Genomic DNA, 19,485 nt, shown 5'->3' with positions numbered 1-19,485 from the left:
ATCCCAACTCTGTTGTAGTTGCCAATCCAGCATCCAGTGCTCTCTGTCAAGTCCATCTTACTACACAGTAGTCTGGAGCTAGATTTGCCATGTCATGTGGTCCACTGCTGGTTCACTGATGTACTGATCCCTACAAGTGTGCTCTGCTAATCCTGTCAGCATGTCTGTCAGCAACACCAGCATCCTGCAAATCCCACAGGAACTGCTATTTCAATGTCATCTTTGCTTGCTTTCAATAATCTTCCTGATTATTACTTGATTAGTTACAGTCATCTTTCAAGGAACGTTTTGTTCCACCACACCAAGCACAGCCCACACAGCTGTAATTGATTTATGTTGACTTCTACTGCATGTACCTGGGGATTGAGGTATCAATGCAGAGCTCTTAGAATGCAGAGGCCAACTCCCATGCTGAGCACAGAAATTCCTGATAGAGCTGCATTGCAACTGCAGTTTCTTTTTCCCAGGGTAGACAGCACATACCTTTGTGCTGTGGAGTTGTATCTGCTGCTAGCATTTGACCAGAGAAACATTCTGCCAAAGGACAACCTCCTCCACACCTTCCAGGTACATTCAGGATTAGGTGGGACAGTGTGATGTGTGCTACAGCTCTTCTGCACCCTGAGCAGTCCAGCAGCCTTTGCACCTTTCTTTCTGGAACCTTCCATCTGCAGTTTTCTGGGTTCTCCTCTACAGATCTCCTGGCCTCCTTCCTGCCTAAAGAAACATTCTGTGATTCTGTTTTATGGTTCTATATGTTTTAGGACTGAGTGAACCCTCAGGAAGTTTGCAGACAACACCAAGCTAAGTGATTGAGCTGATAAACAGTGGGAAGGGATGTCATCCAGAGGGACTTTGACAGGCTTAAAGAGTTGAGACCCCACCTGTAGTGTTGTATTCAGCTCTGGGATCCTCAGCAAAGGAAGGACATGGACCAGGTTGAGCAGATGCAGAGCAGAGCCACAAAAAAAGATCCGAGGCCTGGAATGCCTCTCCTATGAAGAAAGGCTTAGTGAGTTGGGCCTGCTAAGCCTGGAGATGAGAAGGCTCTGAAGAGACCATATAGCAGCTTTCAATATATAAAGGCAGCCTATAAGATGGGGAAAGACTTCTTCCAAGGCCTGTGGCAATATGACAAGGGGAGAAGGTTTTGCATTGAAAAGGTAGATTCTGGTTAAATATAAGAGTGAGATTTGTTAAGACAAGGCCAGTGAGACACTGGAACAGACTGGCCCCAGATTACAGGAATGCCTCATCATTGGAAGTGTGCAAACTCAAGCTGAATGGGGCTTTGAGCAACCTCATCTAGTCAGAGATATCCTTGCCCAGCAGCAGTCTTGCACTAGATTATTCTTTTAAGGTCCCTTCCAACCCAAACCATTCTGTGCTGCTGTTCTCTAAGTTCTGTATGTCCAAGGCAGTCCGAGAGACAGTCAGTCCATTGCCCAGAGAGACAGGGCTTCTGATGTGCCCCTGCACTCACTGTTTTACACAGGTTGTTTCTGGGCTCCTCCTGGGCAGGACAAAGGGTGTTTCCATCAGACTCCCCCCTCCATTGCACAGGGAGCCCACAGGTGAGCTCTGCGTTTGAACTTCAAAGAAGTGTGTGCTTCTCCTTGGAACAAGCTGCTCATGCCCGGGCCACTGCTTGGTGTTGGATCTCCTTGGATCACAGGCACCATTTGTTCTGACCTTGCCCCTGTGCTCTTCCCTGAGCTTTATCCTCTGAGCTCTTTTAGCAGTCAAAATGCCAATGACCAGGAGAAGAGCATGTTTAGAGCTGACACTGTTTAAACAGCTCAAGTGACAGTGCCCTTTTTCCTAGAACTTGGCCAGTCACTCTCCAGAACTACTGGCAAATTCCCCCTTTCTCAGAGTACAGCATTGTATAGGACCTGCCTGTAGCTCTCCTGCTCCAGTATAGGCAGCATGGTGTTGAGACCTCTTGTTGCTGGAACTGTGTGAATGTGGAAGAGGGCAAGATCTTTGTAATGGGATGGGAGTGGTGGATCGAGGGTGGATCAGAGTGTAGAGGATCTCAGATTGTGTGCTGTGTGTGATTGTGGGTAGAGTTGGTTTTGGCTGCAAGGGTTGGGTATTCTTGGAGTTGTAGGTAGTGAAGGGCTGACTTGGTTGAGGGTATTGCTTGGTATATGTTGAAATGGGCACATGAATATTGGCTCATTAAAGGTTTAAGCCCTTTAAGGCATGTTAGCACTTCATGTTTGTGTGAGAGGAAATGGGAATTAGCATGGTATATTTATTGAGTATACATCTCAAAGGTATTTCCTGGTCTAGGTTACTTTTGCCTCTTTGTGTCTCTTAAGGCTTAGAGTATCTTCAATAAAGTTTGAGAAACAGAAATAATTTTTTTATATGAATAATTTCCCTGTTAATAAAAGTGCTAGTCATCAAATGTTACACATTTCTTCTATATCAGCTCTGTAATGAAGCATCAACTTTTCACAACACAAAATTACTTGCAAAAAAGCAATAGCATTTTATATTTTGCATATATGAGACAGTATGAACAATTTGTTTGTTTGAAACTAGGAAGATTTTTCTCATATATCACGTATAACTGACTACTGTCATCGTAGTGAACATTCCTCTAGTATGCACATTTTGAATTTTTTTATTTCTTCAGTGAAGTTTTAAAATAAAGTGCAGATTTATTCACATAGATATTTAATTGCTCTTATATCTAAGGAGTCACCTTTCACACTCTAAGCACAAACTGTCTGTTGGATTCCTCTGTATCTGATATTGCGGCCAGAATCTTGGCCCACAATATATCTGGTTTTCTCCATTTCAATATAATATATAATGAATTACTGAAGGAGATTGAATCATGATTTGTCTTTCGTAGAACTTCCCTTTCTAATGTTGTAAAGGCAACCCTAAATTCATAGGACCATGAGTACAAGATACGTTATATTATTTCGCTTTTACATCTGGAATAGTAATAGTACAGAAATGCCAAAGAATCTCATCTGGATCAAAGATTAAGTTACCTATAGAGGCAGTAGAAGAAGCAATAAATCCTACATCCAAGTTCTTTAAGTGCCTTGACTAGTCCAGACCCCAATATTAATAGCCCTGTCAGACTATTTATAGGAAATGTATCCACAGGAATGGTAAGATGCAAAACATTTCTAAATATATCAGGTCAAATCAAATGACAATTATGCCATTAGTTAAGTTTGCCAGACAATATTTTGCCGAAGATGGTTTGCCAAAATATATTTTGACAGAAGGAAAAGGAAACATCCGAGGCATCTGCATGCCAGAGTCTATAAAAGACTCTTTGGAGTGCTGTGCCCAGTCTTGACAGAAAATTTCAAGGTAAGTGTATGGCTCCTGTGAACTTCCGGGCTAAACATACCTTTTTACTCCCTTTACCTTCCTATAAGAGTTGGATATCCATTTCTATCATGGACTGTCTCTATCACCAGTAATTTTATTGTAGGTTTGAAGGCAGCATGTTTTCCTTCAACTTCTATATTACCTCTGGGTATCTCTGCAACACAAAATGAGTTGTTATGTTTTCAAACAGCAGTGAGTGACTTTCACCTCTGCCACCAGAATTAATACCAAAATTTAGCAACTTTTAAGGAACAGGATGAAATCCAAGAGTTTAAAATTTCTGCAAAGGAGAACAGGCACTAGTGACGTTTGTATCTGTGATAATGCAAGATGAATTGTCCATAGCAAGTAAATTTTAGAAAACCACTCTTTGCTATCAGACAAGGAATTATTTCAGACACTTTCAGTAGCATTTAAAAAAAAACCAACAAAACAGACATTTAGTATGAAGTGTCTGTTATGGAAACATACAAATTTGCTAGAGTTTGCAAAGTTGGGATAATGCTGCTAAATTTCACAACATACTGCACGCCAAACTGCTGTTTTGGATTTTGTTGCTTAGGTAGATGCCTAAGGACTAATTTTGGAGAAGTATAGAAGTGCTTTCAGCCAAGACTGGGAAGTTTAAATACAACTTTTGACTTGTTAATACTTACTTCAATATTTGAAGAGATCAATGTGTGAGATCTCCTCTCTTCCACATAAAGCAGTTCACTCCCTGATACAACATATCTTCTTTCCTACAGGGACCCTGCTGACAGTGCCTGCTGTCAAAGTGCAGCTATGTCGGCTCCGGACGCGGACATGGCCGCCTTTGGGGAGGCGGCTCCTTACCTCCGAAAATCGGAGAAGGAGAGAATCGAGGCCCAGAACAAGCCTTTCGATGCCAAGACATCCGTCTTTGTGGTACATGCAAAGGAATCCTATGTGAAAGGGAAAATTGAGAGTAAGGATGCAGGCAAGGTCACTGTCAAGACTGAAGGGGGAGAGGTGAGTAAATGCAAGATTTACAAACAGCATTTCATTCCCACTCTGGCTCTGAGCTGACATGCTTGTCCCTTCCTGCCCTCTGACAGACCCTGACTGTGAAGGAAGATCAAATCTTCTCCATGAACCCTCCCAAGTATGACAAAATCGAGGACATGGCCATGATGACCCACCTCCACGAACCCGCTGTGCTGTACAACCTCAAAGAGCGTTACGCAGCCTGGATGATCTACGTAAGTGGCAGCAGCAGCTTCCTTTGGGCAGCTGGAGGAACTGCTCTGCCAGGCCCAGGGGAAGCCAACGTGCTGTGTCCCTTCCTCGCAGACCTACTCGGGTCTCTTCTGCGTCACTGTCAACCCCTACAAGTGGCTGCCCGTGTACAACCCGGAGGTGGTGTTGGCCTACCGAGGCAAGAAGCGCCAGGAGGCCCCTCCACACATCTTCTCCATCTCTGACAACGCCTATCAGTTCATGCTGACTGGTGAGTGGCTCGGTTTTCTTTAAAATTACTTGGCTGTGAACACTTTCAGAGGTGAAAAGAAACATTTTCACTGCAAAGTAGTTCAATTTAATGGTGCTGTGAGGGTGATGTTCTCTCATCACTGGAAATAGTTTCTTTACTGAAAACTGTCATTTAGATCATGTTTATAACAGTTAATGTTAGAATTTAATGTTCAAGATATTTGGGAGGATATGATTTAGCACTGGATACATTGTCAGACTTTCCTTCAAAGAAATTTGGATATACTTTTGAAATTCTGCTTTTTCTCTGAGATGAAAGAATTGTTCTTTGAATGAACTTAATTATTCTTTGAAGTCACTAGAGTGGAGTTTCTAAATCACATTGTGTGTAAGGGGAAACAACATTCAGCTTTGGCTTTACGAAAACTTGGGAAGCAGTCTCAGTCAGATTTTGCAGTGAAACCAGCTCAGAAAATTGATACTTCCTCCCTCAGAAACAATTTCTTCCTTTGCATTCATTAAAATAAATGGAAGCAACACCAAAGAAGGGTAGTGACAACTTTTCTAGCATTGCCTAAATCTCCAGAATTTTAAGAAAGAGTAGATTAGTCATAAAAATATATACCATAAAGAGATATATTTTAAATTTTTAAAATAAATCATCTTCCCTCTTCTAACCCCAATTAGTGTATTTAATCCTATAGTATTCAGAGAATTAGAAGATTAATTGGTAGGGAATAGAATGGGAACAGAACAATAATAAATTGATGTTTGATTGGTGTGTGTTATCATAGCCGTGTTTATGTAAGTCATCTTGCTGACACCTTCAAGAGGAAGAAACTTTGTGTGTGCAAACCCAGACTTTTCCACAAGAGTTAGTTCCTTAATGCTTTAGTCTCTTCAGACATTGTGCAGATGTTTTCAGGTTACATAGTGCAAACTGCAATGGGAGAATGGATTAAAAAAGCAACCAGACAAAATTCTGGAAGGCAAACTCAGCCCAAGCTACTGCACACACAAACATCAAATTGAGCTCAGAAATTTCAATCTCTAGAACATAGAAGACTGTTCTGGTAAACGTTACTACATGTCTGTGAAGTTTCTGGGATTTTCTTTAGGCAACAATCAACTGGCTACTGACATAAAAAATATTTAGGGGGCTTACAGACTGATGAGGAGTAGTTGTCACTTGTGTTGTAAAGCTTATAAGAAACACATGATCCCGTTCACCTCAGCTGACTGATAGATCATTTAATCAGCAATTCTACAAAACTGCTCCTTTGTGGAAATCATTTTCATAAAGAAAATGAGCAGGTTGACATGAAGAGAATATCCAGAAAAAGAAGCACATTTGCTACACCTGCCAAGCATATCAGGGCGGACATATCAGCTTCCCAGCTGCAGCTGAGAACATTAAAATGTTAAAAAGAAGTAGAAGTGAAGATAGGTATGCTTATGAAAGGAATTAGCTGCCTAATGCCAGTGCAACTTGTAAAAGTTACAGGAATATTTTTATCAAGGATATTCATGACGCTTTTGTAATCATTTTTCTGTCTCTTCCCCAGATCGGGAGAACCAGTCCATCCTGATCACGTACGTACACCCCCTGCTCGGGTCCCTGAGGGGCTGCCCAGGGCCAGGGCCCCTCCTGCCTGACCACACACTCTCTGCTTCTCTCCTTGCTCTGACAGCGGAGAATCCGGTGCCGGGAAGACTGTGAACACAAAGCGTGTCATCCAGTACTTTGCAACAATTGCAGCCAGTGGGGACAAGAAGAAGGAGGAGCAGACATCAGGCAAAATGCAGGTGAGTCAGGAAGAACAGACTGGACACTTGGGCTGTCATTGCCCTGTTGACTCAACACAGTCAGTGAATAATTTTCCCCCTGCAGGGGACGCTTGAGGATCAAATCATCAGCGCCAACCCACTGCTGGAGGCCTTTGGAAACGCCAAGACCGTGAGGAACGACAACTCCTCGCGCTTTGTGAGTTGGTGACTTGGACAAAATCTCTCCCTCTCATGGCAGGGCAAGTGATGCCTGAGCAGGTCTCCATGTAAAGGAGATGTCAGAAGAAACCATACAGGCTGAAATGCTGCTGCTTCTCCTTAACAGGGCAAATTCATCAGAATCCACTTTGGGGCCACAGGCAAACTGGCTTCTGCTGATATTGAAACTTGTAAGAGACTCTCTTGGACTGGTCCCATCCCTTCCCAAATTTCCACCCCCATGTGCATTGCTGTGCCTAACTCTTTCAACCTTCCTGGGCAGATCTGCTGGAGAAGTCCAGAGTCACTTTCCAGCTCAAGGCGGAAAGAAGCTACCACATCTTTTATCAGATCATGTCCAACAAGAAGCCAGAGCTAATTGGTAGGAAGGAGCATTATGGCTTTTTGAGGATGAACCCTGAGCAACAGTTCCCTCTGTCACTTGCTTGGCAAAACTAAGCCTGTGCCTTGCCTCTTCCTGCTTTCAGACATGCTCCTCATCACCACCAACCCTTATGATTTCCACTATGTGAGTCAAGGGGAGGTCACTGTTCCCAGCATTGATGACCAGGAGGAGCTGATGGCAACAGATGTGAGTAACACAGCAAAAAGGTCTCTACTGTGCATATCTTGAGGGTGACATCAGTGACCCACTAAGGACATGTATTCAAATTCATGCTTTTTTACTGCAGAGTGCCATTGACATCCTGGGCTTCAGTGCTGATGAGAAAACAGCCATCTACAAGCTGACAGGGGCTGTCATGCACTATGGGAACCTGAAGTTCAAGCAGAAACAACGAGAGGAGCAGGCAGAGCCTGATGGCACAGAAGGTATCAGCAAATTCAGTGACTGATTTGTTTAAAGCACTTGTCTGACTCCAGAGGTGATATGTTAAGCCTCCAAAGACAGACCTCTGTTGGGCTGAGTCTCCACATACAACACCGAGAAACCCATCTTTGTATATAGTCCATCTAAATGCAGAGGTGTTTTCTCAGCTATGGGAAGTTCCATTATTCTGTCCAGTGATTGTCTTTCTCTCTCTCGAAACCCTTCAACCATTAAGAAACCATGATGTCCAGTTGTATTTTTGGTGAAATAACTCCCCTAAGCTTTGCTACCCAGAAATGCACGTGGCCACCGCATGCTCACCTCATGCATTACTAGAGGCTTTTGGGATTCTTCTGGGAAATTCCAGGTTCAAGCTACTCCTATCTAAGCCATACCTTTTCTTGCTTTCAAAGAAGGCCATCATTAGCTTGCACAATTCACATTCCTTCCCAAGCTTTCTGTATGGGATCAGATCAATGCTTTTCCATTCCTAAAATATGAACACCATCCATGAAATACTTTTCTCTTCCTTTCCCCATCTCTAGTGGCTGACAAGGCTGCCTACCTGACGGGCCTTAACTCAGCTGAATTTCTGAAGGCCTTGTGTTATCCCCGAGTCAAGGTTGGGAATGAGTATGTGACCAAAGGTCAAAACGTGACACAGGTAAAATCTGGAGGTTGACAATGCATGGCTTGAGGGAGTACATGAGCATTCTTCTGTGACCCCGGGAGGGAACTCTGGTCCTGTCTCCTCTGCTTTAGGTGAACAATTCAGTGGGTGCCCTGGCAAAGGCTATGTTTGAGAAGATGTTCCTGTGGATGGTTGTTCGCATCAACCAACAGCTGGACACGAAGCAGCCCAGGCAGTACTTCATTGGTGTGCTGGACATTGCTGGCTTCGAGATCTTTGATGTAAGGAACAAGGATTTGACACCCTAGTCAAGTGAGGAGCGAGGAGGGGTCATGAGAACTCAGACACACTTTTTGAGAGGATTCAAAAGTTTATCCTTCTCATCTGATGTTTTCTAGGAACCCCTCCCTCTTCTCTGTCACTGTAGCCCCCTCAAAAGGCTTTGCTGACAAACACCAATTCTAACATTGCCTTTCTGGCAAACAGAGGCCCATGAGCTCACAAAGGCTTTGCAAACAGAGAGAGAGCTCGAGGACCAAGGCTCACACAGCTTTGGGCCAAAGGGCTGGATGCTCTTGGAAAACCAAGGAAAGGCTGTGCCGTGGGCAAGCTCCCAGCATGTTTCCTGAGCACAGAAACCCCCAGATTATTGATGCGAGGGCAGAGAAATCCTTGGGTGGGACACTGAGGAGGTTTCCACTGTCCAGGAGGTCAGAAACCTGCAACACATACCCAATGGAGCAGCTGAGGTTACCAAAGGATTTGCTGTTGAGTAGCACAGGGAAAAAGAATTGTAGCTTGATTTCAGAGGTAACGATAAAAAAATCCTTCAAGGCTAGGGAGTGGTGCAATAGAAGCCCTGCTAAGGAAACACAGGCTGAGACAGTAGGGTTGGGGATGGTGTTTCAGCTGTGGAACTTCAACCAGCCTTAGGAGAATGCCAGCAAAGGCCTGTGGTGTTTGGCACGCTTTGAGAACCCGTGCACCTTTCCTTGCTTTGGGCAGTTCAACAGCTTTGAGCAGCTGTGCATCAACTTCACCAATGAGAAACTGCAACAGTTCTTCAACCACCACATGTTCGTGCTGGAGCAGGAGGAGTACAAGAAGGAGGGAATTGAGTGGGAGTTCATTGACTTTGGGATGGACCTGGCTGCCTGCATTGAGCTCATTGAGAAGGTACCTCTCCCATACACATGTATGATGAATGCTGGAATTATGTGATGTTTCTGAGGCAGGTTCAGCTCAGAGCCAGACATGCAGCATCAGTTAAGCAAAATATTTTGCACTGAAATTTAGTTTCGTCTGGGGAAGAGAAAAGGGGAAATGCACCTCTGTGTCATCAGTCCTGCATTTTCTGGTCTTCAAGCTCGGAAAAGTAGCCTGGACTCCCACCAAGAGTGAGAGTGCTTTTAAAACAAAGCAAAGTCAGTCTCCTTTTCTTTTTCCTTTGAAGGCTCAAATATGAAGTCCACAGACAAATCTGGGCAATAAGTATCATCTCACTGGACCTCCCACAACCACAGGGCCTCTTGTGGCTCTTTTCCCAATTACGTTTCTGTTTAGCACTGCTCCCTCTAATTCTGCACCAATTCCAATGTGCAGTTCCATGAAGACTGGCTGCAGGGAGGCAAAGGGAAGGCAGAAATAGGCTCCCTGCCTGAGAACAACTCCTGACAAAGCCAGGCCCTCATCCAGGCTGGGATGCTAAAGCACCCCAGTAGTACCTCTGATGTTCGTAGCACAGGCTTCTTGTCACTGTCATAGAATCACAGAGTGGTCTGGGTTGGAAGGGAACCTAAAGAACATCTCGTTCCAACCCCCTGCCAGAGAGGGACACCTTGCCCTAGACCAGGTTGGTCAGTGTCCCATCCAATGTGGCCTTGGACATTTCCATTATCATCTTTATTTGTCATTTCCTGTGATACCTTCCAGCCCATGGGCATCTTCTCCATCCTGGAAGAGGAGTGCATGTTCCCCAAGGCAACTGACACCTCTTTCAAGAACAAGCTCTATGACCAGCACCTGGGCAAGTCCAACAACTTCCAGAAGCCCAAGCCTGCCAAAGGCAAGGCTGAGGCCCACTTCTCCCTGGTGCACTACGCTGGCACAGTGGACTACAACATCACTGGGTGGCTGGAGAAGAACAAGGACCCCCTGAATGAAACTGTCATTGGGCTGTACCAGAAATCATCTGTGAAGACCTTGGCCTTACTCTTTGCCAGCTATGGTGGAGGAGATGCAGGTCAGTTCAGTGAAAATTGTATTTTTAGTGTGGGACAAATTTTTCTCAGATTTAAAGCCACAAACACTAAAATTCTAAAGCTACTTTGTGTTCTGTATTTCCTAATTGCAATATCCACATTCTAATACTTTTTTGTTTTACTTTGATACACAGACAGTGGTGGTGGTGGCGGCAAGAAAGGAGGCAAGAAGAAGGGTTCTTCTTTCCAGACTGTCTCAGCTCTTTTCAGGGTAAGGTTAATATTCATTAAGTCTTTGCAGATGGAAAGCATCTGAATCTGAAAGGTCTGTTTGCATTTTGGACATAACCCTTGTCATCCTTTAAAATCCTTTCTTTTCCATTCTTGTAAATTACAGACTTTTCCTTTGCAATGCCACATCCATCTTTGAAAATTCTAGGAAAATATCGAAACGACTAAGTTCATCTACTTAGATGGAAGTGAAAAACATATCAGCCAAATTCCTTAAAATCCTCTCCACAGAATTCAGATATATTTCCTTGACCTGTTGTGTTGTATCTATGCAGTTTTTCAGTATTGACTCATTGTAAAATTTGAAAGTAATAGAACAAACATGAAAAGCAAAGATGAAATTACCCTAAGATTATAAGGCAATGATTTGATTTCAATGTGGAAAGAGAGTGAAGGTTAAATTACACTAAATAATTGACTTGCGAGGTCAGTTTTGAGTTATGTCTTAAAGGTTTGAGACTGAATTACTACTAAAAGAGTCACTCTGCATGGGCTGCAGAAATATTGCATCCATTTGGAAAGAACTTACTTAGCTGTCAAATCATGCTTAACCAAGAGTATGTGTGATTTACTTTAAATGCCCAAATATATACCACAAGAATTACCAACTCAAAGGAAAACTGTGAAATAGCAGCCCTATGTTTGGATGAGGAGGTCAAGGAAAAGTAATACTAACCATTATTCTATAAAAGAATTTCAAAATCAAAAATTTGTTTTATTTCCAGTTTTCCCTTTGGGACTTCTGGGAGTTGTTTTAGAGAAGACAAATCTGCAAGAAACTCCCAGTTTGATGCATCCTCTGTTAAGATTCCAGTGCTCACACTTAATAATATAAACTTTGTTTGATAATCTCACAGGAGAATTTAAACAAGCTGATGGCCAACCTGAGGAGCACCCACCCTCACTTTGTACGGTGCATCATCCCAAATGAAACAAAAACACCTGGTAAGGACATCCAAGAGGAGGAAAACTTGAGCAGCAGAAGCTCCTTTCCTGAGTGTCAGAGAGCAGGGTAGTCACTAATGCTGGTCTTTGTCAGGTGCCATGGAGCACGAGCTGGTGCTGCACCAGCTGCGCTGTAACGGTGTGTTGGAAGGGATCAGGATCTGCAGGAAAGGGTTCCCCAGCAGAGTCCTCTATGCTGACTTCAAACAGAGGTAAGAGCACTGCACCTTTCTGCTCATTCAGACCAAGCTGAAGAGCCTGAGTATTGTGATATACTTTAAAAAAAAAAACTTCATACTTTAAATTGGTAGTGAACAGTAATATAGAAATGTTTCGCCGCCAGTTCATGATGGCAGGGCATTGCTGAGATCAGGATTCTCTAGTACTTAGAATTAGTATTATATATCAAAAACAATCCCCATATCCTGAATTGAACTGTCTCCAGGCATAAGATTTGTTCAATGGGACAGTCTTAGAAGGCTGGGGGTTCAATCACAGTAGTGGTTTTGACAATTTCTTCATGTTTTCCTCTGCAGATACAGAGTACTCAATGCCAGTGCTATCCCAGAGGGACAGTTCATGGACAACAAGAAGGCTTCTGAGAAGCTCCTTGGGTCCATTGATGTGGACCACACCCAGTACAAATTTGGTCACACCAAGGTAAAAACAAGACCTGTGTTAAAAGTTTGTCAAAAGCAGTGAGGGTGGGCTGCTCTGCCAGGGGGATGGGGCACAGCAAAATGACATACCAGAGCTGGCAGGGGGAGACCTCAATCAGGAAGTGCCCAGCACCACTGTACTCGATCAAGGCAAATGAGGATGACCTGGGAGTGGTAGTCAGATTCAACCAGGAGTCCAGGACATCAGGCAGGTTTGTTACAATAAGGAAGGTCTGAGGTGAAGCTATAAAGCCTTGGTTTTCATGATTTGGCAGGGTCAGGTATAGGTAGGCTAACAAGGCAAGGCCCTATTCTTTAATTCATGGACCTATACACAGCAATGACATATGTTTAACATCAAGCCAGGAAGTAAGTGAGCAGGTCATGGTAGAGCTCACTGGGGTCCATGATCAGGTGTGGGGGTGGCTGAGGCTGTGGCTGAACTGGAAACAGTACTCATGACACATAGCTCAGACAGGGACTGAATGCTTAAGTCTGAGACTAAGGGAAGCTCTAAGCCCTTGGACAGAGGGCATGGGAGAAGGCCCAAGGTGATGCTGGTCATGGCCATTAAGGTCTGTTAGGATACTGAAAGGTGCTGTGTGTTTAGCCTGTACTACCTCACAGTGACATGCTGCACCATTTCCTCTCTCAAGGTGTTCTTCAAAGCTGGGCTGCTGGGACTCCTGGAGGAGATGAGAGATGACAAGTTGGCAGAAATCATCACTCGCACACAGGCCAGGTGCAGGGGCTTCCTGATGAGAGTCGAGTACAAGAGAATGGTGGAAAGGAGGTAGACTTTTCTAAAATTTATTTAATTCTCATGGTATTTGGCTAATGAAGTTTAAATTAATCAAAGCAGAGCTGTGTAATAATCACATGAATTTCATTTCAGAGAGTCCATCTTCTGCATCCAGTACAACGTTCGTTCATTCATGAATGTCAAACACTGGCCCTGGATGAAGCTGTTCTTCAAGATCAAGCCCTTGCTGAAGAGTGCAGAGTCTGAGAAGGAGATGGCCAACATGAAGGAAGAGTTTGAGAAAACCAAGGAAGAGCTTGCAAAGTCTGAGGCAAAGCGGAAGGAACTGGAGGAGAAAATGGTAGCACTGGTGCAGGAGAAAAATGACCTGCAGCTCCAAGTGCAGGCTGTGAGTATCACTGTTTGTTTCTCCCTGGAAAAAGAATGATAAACTGTCAGAAGGCATCTTATCCTATGCAGTAACTCGCAGGAACTGATGGGTAGTAGAAAACAGTCTAAATCACACCTTCTAAGGCACTGTAATGCTGAGGAAACAGGCACTGGCATGGGCAGGGTGAGACCTATGGCAGCCCCACACGACACTCATCATTCCTGCTGTCTGAGGAAAGAGCCATGAAACAGCAGCCAACATGTGCTGCACATCTGAGAGCTCTGAACTGGAAGGGAAACATCTCAGCTTTCAAAAAATGCTTCTGTCTAATGCAGTAAAGGCAAACCAGGGAAGCACACACTTTTCCCATCTACAGCTACACTAGAAGGCCTTGATTACTTTCAGAAACACAGATACTTCCCATTCAAACTCAATTAGGAAAAGGCAGTTTCTTAACACCAAATGAAGTGGTCAACTAGCTAAGGAAATGCTTGATGTGGTCTTTAAAGAAGCCACAGAGGTAGATGAGGGCAAGAACTTTATTGGTCTTGCAGCAATTTTAATGCCTGTAGGAAAGTGATAAGTACCTTTCTCAACTAATATATTGTCAGAAATGTAAAAGCCATTACATCCCAAATATTTTAAGACTTTTGTTGAGACAATTAAAAAGAAAAAGCTGCTAGATGCATTTTCCATCAGAAAAAAAAAAACACTAAGCCCTTGCTCCTGACGAAATTAGTGATGGAAGTAACCACTGTTAGGTTGTGCTTTTGTGTTTGTGCTATGAAGCATTGTCATGGGCACTCAACCAGCGAGGCATATTTAGGAGACACAGAAATTATAGAATAAATATTGATTCCAAATGATGAGGTTTACAGTAAACACCAGTCAAGATCTTCCAGTTGCTGGACTTGAAAGTCAGGTTCAGCTCCCATTTTAACACAAGCCTACTCAGTGATACAAAAGACAGAGCACAGAAAGTTCAAAATACTGCAACCCACAAAATTCTGTCTCCCCACCAGGAAGCAGATAGCCTGGCTGATGCTGAGGAAAGGTGTGACCAGCTCATCAAAACCAAAATCCAGCTGGAAGCCAAAATTAAGGAAGTGACTGAAAGGGCTGAGGATGAGGAGGAAATCAATGCTGAGCTGACAGCCAAGAAGAGGAAACTGGAGGATGAATGTTCAGAGCTGAAGAAAGATATTGATGACCTTGAGCTAACACTGGCCAAGGTGGAGAAGGAAAAGCACGCCACTGAAAACAAGGTACACACACAGGGAGTCACATTAAAGGGTCAAAAAATCATTGTTTCTAGGAGCAAAGGAGCAACCTAAGGATGTGTTGGCTTTCAAGCACATGAGCTGGGCCTGACCTAAGCAGTGAAAAGAAAAGTGCAACTTGTGGCTAAGCACAGCAGAGGGAGAATTTCCCTGAATCACCAAGCAAGTTTTCAACTGAATTTTGATAATTGCTCATATTTGTAGGTGAAAAACCTCACAGAGGAGATGGCAGCCCTGGACGAGACCATCGCCAAGCTGACAAAAGAGAAGAAAGCCCTCCAAGAGGCCCATCAGCAGACCCTGGATGACCTGCAGGTAGAAGAGGACAAAGTCAATACACTGACCAAAGCCAAGACCAAGCTGGAGCAGCAAGTGGACGATGTAAGCCCACGGACACACAGCAGGAACAGACAGGTATGGAGTTTGAGCTGGCTGGTGGAGCACTCATGGCCTTGTTCTGTGTAGCTGGAAGGGTCCCTGGAGCAAGAGAAGAAACTGCGCATGGACCTGGAGAGAGCCAAGAGGAAACTGGAAGGAGACCTGAAGCTGGCCCAGGACAGCATCATGGATCTGGAGAATGATAAGCAGCAGCTGGATGAGAAACTGAAGAAGTGAGTGTGGCCCTGGGGCACCTCAGTGCTGGGCTGCAGCTCTTGTCTTCTTCCTTTGAGCTGTAACCCACTTTGCTTTGCCCAAAGGAAAGACTTTGAAATCAGCCAGATCCAGAGCAAAATCGAGGATGAACAAGCCCTGGGCATGCAACTACAGAAGAAGATCAAGGAGCTGCAGGCAAGTGTCTGCCCTTCCCCTGCCTGCCCCAGGCTCAGCTCAGGGAGGAGGAGGGCACGGGTGTGAAGGGTCCCTCGTGTTCTCCAGGCCCGTATTGAGGAACTGGAGGAGGAAATCGAGGCCGAGCGAACCTCTCGTGCTAAAGCAGAGAAGCATCGGGCTGACCTGTCCAGGGAGCTGGAGGAGATCAGCGAGCGCCTGGAAGAAGCAGGAGGGGCGACGGCAGCTCAGGTGGAGATGAACAAGAAGCGGGAGGCAGAATTCCAGAAGATGCGCCGGGACCTCGAAGAGGCCACGCTGCAACACGAAGCCACGGCTGCCGCCCTGCGCAAGAAGCACGCGGACAGCACAGCTGAGCTGGGGGAGCAGATCGACAACCTGCAGCGCGTCAAGCAGAAGCTGGAGAAGGAGAAGAGCGAGCTCAAGATGGAGATTGATGACTTGGCCAGTAACATGGAGTCTGTCTCCAAAGCCAAGGTATGGAATTGCAGTAGAACATGCTCGCAGGGCCAAGGTGTGGCACAAAGGCTGCATCTACCAGTCACATTCCCATAGACAATATCCCTGCTGTGAGAATGAGGCAGAGTGCAGGCGTTCATCTCCTTCCCTTCCCTGTGTTTGCTCCCTAGGCAAACCTGGAGAAGATGTGTCGCACACTGGAAGATCAGCTGAGTGAGTTAAAAACGAAGGAGGAGCAGAATCAGCGCATGATCAATGACCTCAATACTCAAAGAGCTCGTCTGCAGACAGAGTCAGGTGAGACATCCTCATTCCTCAAGTGCAGTGGGAGGACCTGCACGCCATGAGCACACCTTTGGGTGCAACGTGACAGCTGGTATAACCTCTCAGGCCACTCCTGGTTACATGGCTTTACAGGCAGAAAGGGTCATAGGATTAATAGTCTGGTTCCCTTTTTTCCCTTTACCCTTCCCAGGTGAATATTCCCGCCAGGTGGAGGAAAAAGATGCTCTGATTTCTCAGCTGTCTAGGGGCAAGCAAGGATTTACCCAACAGATTGAGGAACTCAAGAGGCATCTAGAGGAAGAAATCAAGGTATGGAAGCACCCTAGTGTCCACAGCCTGGGTCACCCCTGGATAATCTGGAGAATCCTATAGTCTGACCCAAGACAGGTTCCATGTTCTTTCCCCAAACACCTGTAGGACTGGAGGGAACACCAATAGTACACAAACTTCTACTCGTGAGCTGGAGAGGGAAGGATGTGTGATGCTTTAGATGCTGGAGGAAGCACTCCACAAGGCTTTCTTGCCATTCTGATGATCCTCTCTAAGACAGGATTCAGCCACACATGTCAAAACATTTACACAAACAGCTGATTACTGTCCCCAGAGCACCTGTCACTAACATGTCCTGATCCTCCAGACACATCAGTAAGGGCTCCATCAGATGCCAGCTCTCTTATTTGCCTAATTAGAGGTTCATTCTAATTTCACTGCCAATTTCGGTGTCAAGAGGCATCTCAAGACAAGTGTTGGAGTTACCCACGCCCATGTCCCCACAGGCCAAGAACGCCCTGGCCCACGCCCTGCAGTCCGCTCGCCACGACTGTGACTTGCTCCGGGAACAATATGAGGAGGAGCAGGAAGCCAAGGGGGAGCTGCAGCGTGCCCTGTCCAAGGCCAACAGCGAAGTGGCCCAGTGGAGAACCAAATACGAGACGGACGCGATTCAGCGCACGGAGGAGCTCGAGGAGGCCAAGTACGTGGGGAGTGGGATGAGAAATGACTGCAGAAGACTGAGAGCGGTCAAGGGAAATGGGAGTCTCTGAGTGGGCTGAGACAGGGCTGGGATGAAGGCAGGGATATACTGTCTTTGTGTGCAAAGCAGATAGAGGGGAGGAGGAAAAAAGTGTATATTGGAAGGGAAAGCATAGGCTTTAGGGCTAGAAGTGCAAAGACAGGCCTAATGCACACAGAAAGGACAGATCCTTTAGGATCTGTGAAAAGTGCTCAGCTCAAACCCTCCAAAGTGGCCAACTGCCCTCTCATGGCAGTGCAGAACTGACTCCCTTCTAAGCTCTAAGCTGCCACTGTGCTCATCTCCTCCCAGGAAGAAGCTGGCACAGCGCCTGCAGGATGCAGAGGAACACGTCGAAGCTGTCAATGCCAAATGTGCCTCCCTGGAAAAGACAAAGCAGAGGCTGCAGAATGAAGTGGAGGACCTGATGATTGATGTGGAGCGATCCAATGCAGCCTGCGCTGCTCTGGACAAGAAGCAGAAGAACTTTGACAAGGTCTTTTGGGCTCCAGCCCTGGGACTCCTGGGCAGAGCCTCCCCCCGGGATGGCCACATCCCTACTCACGCCCCGTTTCTCTTCAGATCCTGGCAGAATGGAAGCAGAAGTATGAGGAAACGCAGGCTGAGCTGGAGGCCTCCCAGAAGGAGTCCCGCTCCCTCAGCACGGAGCTGTTTAAGATGAAGAATGCCTATGAGGAGTCCTTGGACCACCTGGAAACAATGAAGCGGGAGAACAAGAACTTGCAGCGTAAGTCCCTGGCCCTCTGCTCTGGGATGGGCTTTCTCACCAGCTGAGCATTGCTGCGGGGTCTGTGCCTGCAGCTCTGCAAAGATGCCTGTCACCCTGGTGGGACAGGGCCCTTCCCATTCTGCTCTGGGCCTGAGCAAGCCTTTTTTCTTTGTTCCCACAGAGGAGATTTCCGACCTCACGGAGCAGATTGCGGAGGGAGGAAAGGCAATTCATGAGCTGGAGAAAGTCAAGAAGCAAGTTGAGCAGGAGAAATCTGAACTGCAAGCGTCCCTGGAGGAAGCTGAGGTACACACTACTAAAAATTATTGTAAATGTTTTGGAGATGGGGCAGAAAAAGAAGCCTAGGTTTCATTAAGACCCCCATTAAAGATTGCTTAGAAAGTAAGTGGTTGTCTAAGTCACTGTTCCTGATGCATATCCAGGCCTCTCTGGAACATGAAGAGGGGAAGATCCTGCGCCTGCAGCTGGAGCTCAACCAGGTGAAGTCTGAGATTGACAGGAAGATAGCAGAGAAAGATGAGGAGATTGACCAGCTGAAAAGGAACCACCTCCGAGTTGTAGACTCCATGCAAAGCACCCTGGATGCTGAGATCAGGAGCAGGAATGAAGCCCTGAGGCTGAAGAAGAAGATGGAGGGAGACCTGAATGAAATGGAGATCCAGCTCAGCCATGCCAACCGCCAGGCTGCCGAGGCACAAAAGAACCTGAGAAACACACAGGCTGTGCTCAAGGTCTGTTCAGCAAAACTACAGATAGAGAGACCCCTGATATTTTTGGCCCTCAAGCGCACACTGACACCATGTAATTCCTCTTGTCTCTCTTACAGGACACCCAGCTACACTTGGACGATGCTCTCAGGACCCAGGATGACCTGAAGGAGCAGGTGGCCATGGTGGAGCGCAGAGCAAACCTGCTGCAGGCTGAAGTTGAGGAGCTACGGGCAGCCCTGGAGCAGACGGAGCGGTCGAGGAAACTGGCTGAGCAGGAGCTCCTGGATGCCACTGAACGTGCACAGCTCCTCCACACCCAGGTCAGGCATTGCTGGAAATTAATCCCATCCACAAGGAATAAAAAAGAGGGAGATTGTCCCGCACCTTGTAAGTGATTACTGTGTAAACACTTGCTGAAATGTGCTGTCCCCCCAGCCAGCCTCCAATGCCCGGTTTAATGCAAGTCTCTTGCATTAAAAATTTTCCTAAACTCTACTTGCACTTTCAGGCCTTGGTGTGCAGGCATTTGGACTGACAGCACCATTCCTGTCTTTCCTGTTGCACAGAACACCAGCTTGATCAACACCAAGAAGAAGCTGGAGACAGACATTTCTCAGATTCAGAGCGAAATGGAGGATACGATCCAGGAGGCCCGCAATGCTGAAGAGAAGGCCAAGAAGGCCATCACAGATGTGAGTCGGGGCTCCTT

General features: G+C 45.8%; 1 protein-coding gene and 2 long non-coding RNA genes across 4 annotated transcripts in view; 1 reads left to right on the top strand and 2 right to left on the bottom strand.

The window, feature by feature from the left end:
• The window catches only part of LOC135424399 (uncharacterized), a 95,048-nt gene extending 90,922 nt beyond the window's left edge, over positions 1 to 4,126 (bottom strand). For both annotated transcript variants that reach the window (XR_010435184.1, XR_010435185.1), the window contains exons 1-3: positions 4,023 to 4,126; positions 3,386 to 3,520; positions 885 to 995 (exon numbers count right to left, since the gene is read on the bottom strand). This is a non-coding gene — a long non-coding RNA (uncharacterized LOC135424399). The remainder of the gene's footprint in view (positions 1 to 884; positions 996 to 3,385; positions 3,521 to 4,022) is intronic.
• A 23-nt stretch (positions 4,127 to 4,149) lies between these two features.
• LOC135424390 (myosin heavy chain, skeletal muscle, adult) overlaps positions 4,150 to 19,485 on the top strand; it is a 16,931-nt gene continuing 1,595 nt past the window's right edge. Inside the window, exons 1-34 of the mRNA XM_064675582.1 lie at positions 4,150 to 4,356; positions 4,443 to 4,586; positions 4,678 to 4,834; positions 6,381 to 6,408; positions 6,507 to 6,621; positions 6,707 to 6,799; positions 6,929 to 6,992; positions 7,085 to 7,183; positions 7,290 to 7,393; positions 7,494 to 7,632; positions 8,176 to 8,294; positions 8,393 to 8,542; positions 9,267 to 9,437; positions 10,194 to 10,503; positions 10,657 to 10,733; positions 11,611 to 11,698; positions 11,793 to 11,910; positions 12,235 to 12,358; positions 13,014 to 13,150; positions 13,253 to 13,508; positions 14,513 to 14,755; positions 14,975 to 15,151; positions 15,236 to 15,381; positions 15,469 to 15,559; positions 15,647 to 16,036; positions 16,189 to 16,315; positions 16,494 to 16,612; positions 17,080 to 17,276; positions 17,628 to 17,811; positions 17,898 to 18,063; positions 18,227 to 18,351; positions 18,489 to 18,797; positions 18,893 to 19,096; positions 19,343 to 19,468. Coding sequence (XP_064531652.1) covers positions 4,150 to 4,356; positions 4,443 to 4,586; positions 4,678 to 4,834; positions 6,381 to 6,408; positions 6,507 to 6,621; positions 6,707 to 6,799; positions 6,929 to 6,992; positions 7,085 to 7,183; positions 7,290 to 7,393; positions 7,494 to 7,632; positions 8,176 to 8,294; positions 8,393 to 8,542; positions 9,267 to 9,437; positions 10,194 to 10,503; positions 10,657 to 10,733; positions 11,611 to 11,698; positions 11,793 to 11,910; positions 12,235 to 12,358; positions 13,014 to 13,150; positions 13,253 to 13,508; positions 14,513 to 14,755; positions 14,975 to 15,151; positions 15,236 to 15,381; positions 15,469 to 15,559; positions 15,647 to 16,036; positions 16,189 to 16,315; positions 16,494 to 16,612; positions 17,080 to 17,276; positions 17,628 to 17,811; positions 17,898 to 18,063; positions 18,227 to 18,351; positions 18,489 to 18,797; positions 18,893 to 19,096; positions 19,343 to 19,468 — 5,304 coding nt within the window. The remainder of the gene's footprint in view (positions 4,357 to 4,442; positions 4,587 to 4,677; positions 4,835 to 6,380; positions 6,409 to 6,506; positions 6,622 to 6,706; positions 6,800 to 6,928; positions 6,993 to 7,084; positions 7,184 to 7,289; positions 7,394 to 7,493; positions 7,633 to 8,175; positions 8,295 to 8,392; positions 8,543 to 9,266; positions 9,438 to 10,193; positions 10,504 to 10,656; positions 10,734 to 11,610; positions 11,699 to 11,792; positions 11,911 to 12,234; positions 12,359 to 13,013; positions 13,151 to 13,252; positions 13,509 to 14,512; positions 14,756 to 14,974; positions 15,152 to 15,235; positions 15,382 to 15,468; positions 15,560 to 15,646; positions 16,037 to 16,188; positions 16,316 to 16,493; positions 16,613 to 17,079; positions 17,277 to 17,627; positions 17,812 to 17,897; positions 18,064 to 18,226; positions 18,352 to 18,488; positions 18,798 to 18,892; positions 19,097 to 19,342; positions 19,469 to 19,485) is intronic.
• LOC135424409 (uncharacterized) overlaps positions 11,616 to 19,485 on the bottom strand; it is a 21,424-nt gene continuing 13,554 nt past the window's right edge. Inside the window, exon 2 of the long non-coding RNA XR_010435203.1 lies at positions 11,616 to 13,532. This is a non-coding gene — a long non-coding RNA (uncharacterized LOC135424409). The remainder of the gene's footprint in view (positions 13,533 to 19,485) is intronic.

The sequence above is a fragment of the Pseudopipra pipra genome, chromosome 19 (assembly GCF_036250125.1).
Source record: "Pseudopipra pipra isolate bDixPip1 chromosome 19, bDixPip1.hap1, whole genome shotgun sequence".
NCBI lineage: Eukaryota > Metazoa > Chordata > Aves > Passeriformes > Pipridae > Pseudopipra > Pseudopipra pipra.
The sequence above is the reverse complement of the archived record's forward strand: the minus strand, read 5'-3'. Positions and strand labels throughout refer to the sequence as shown.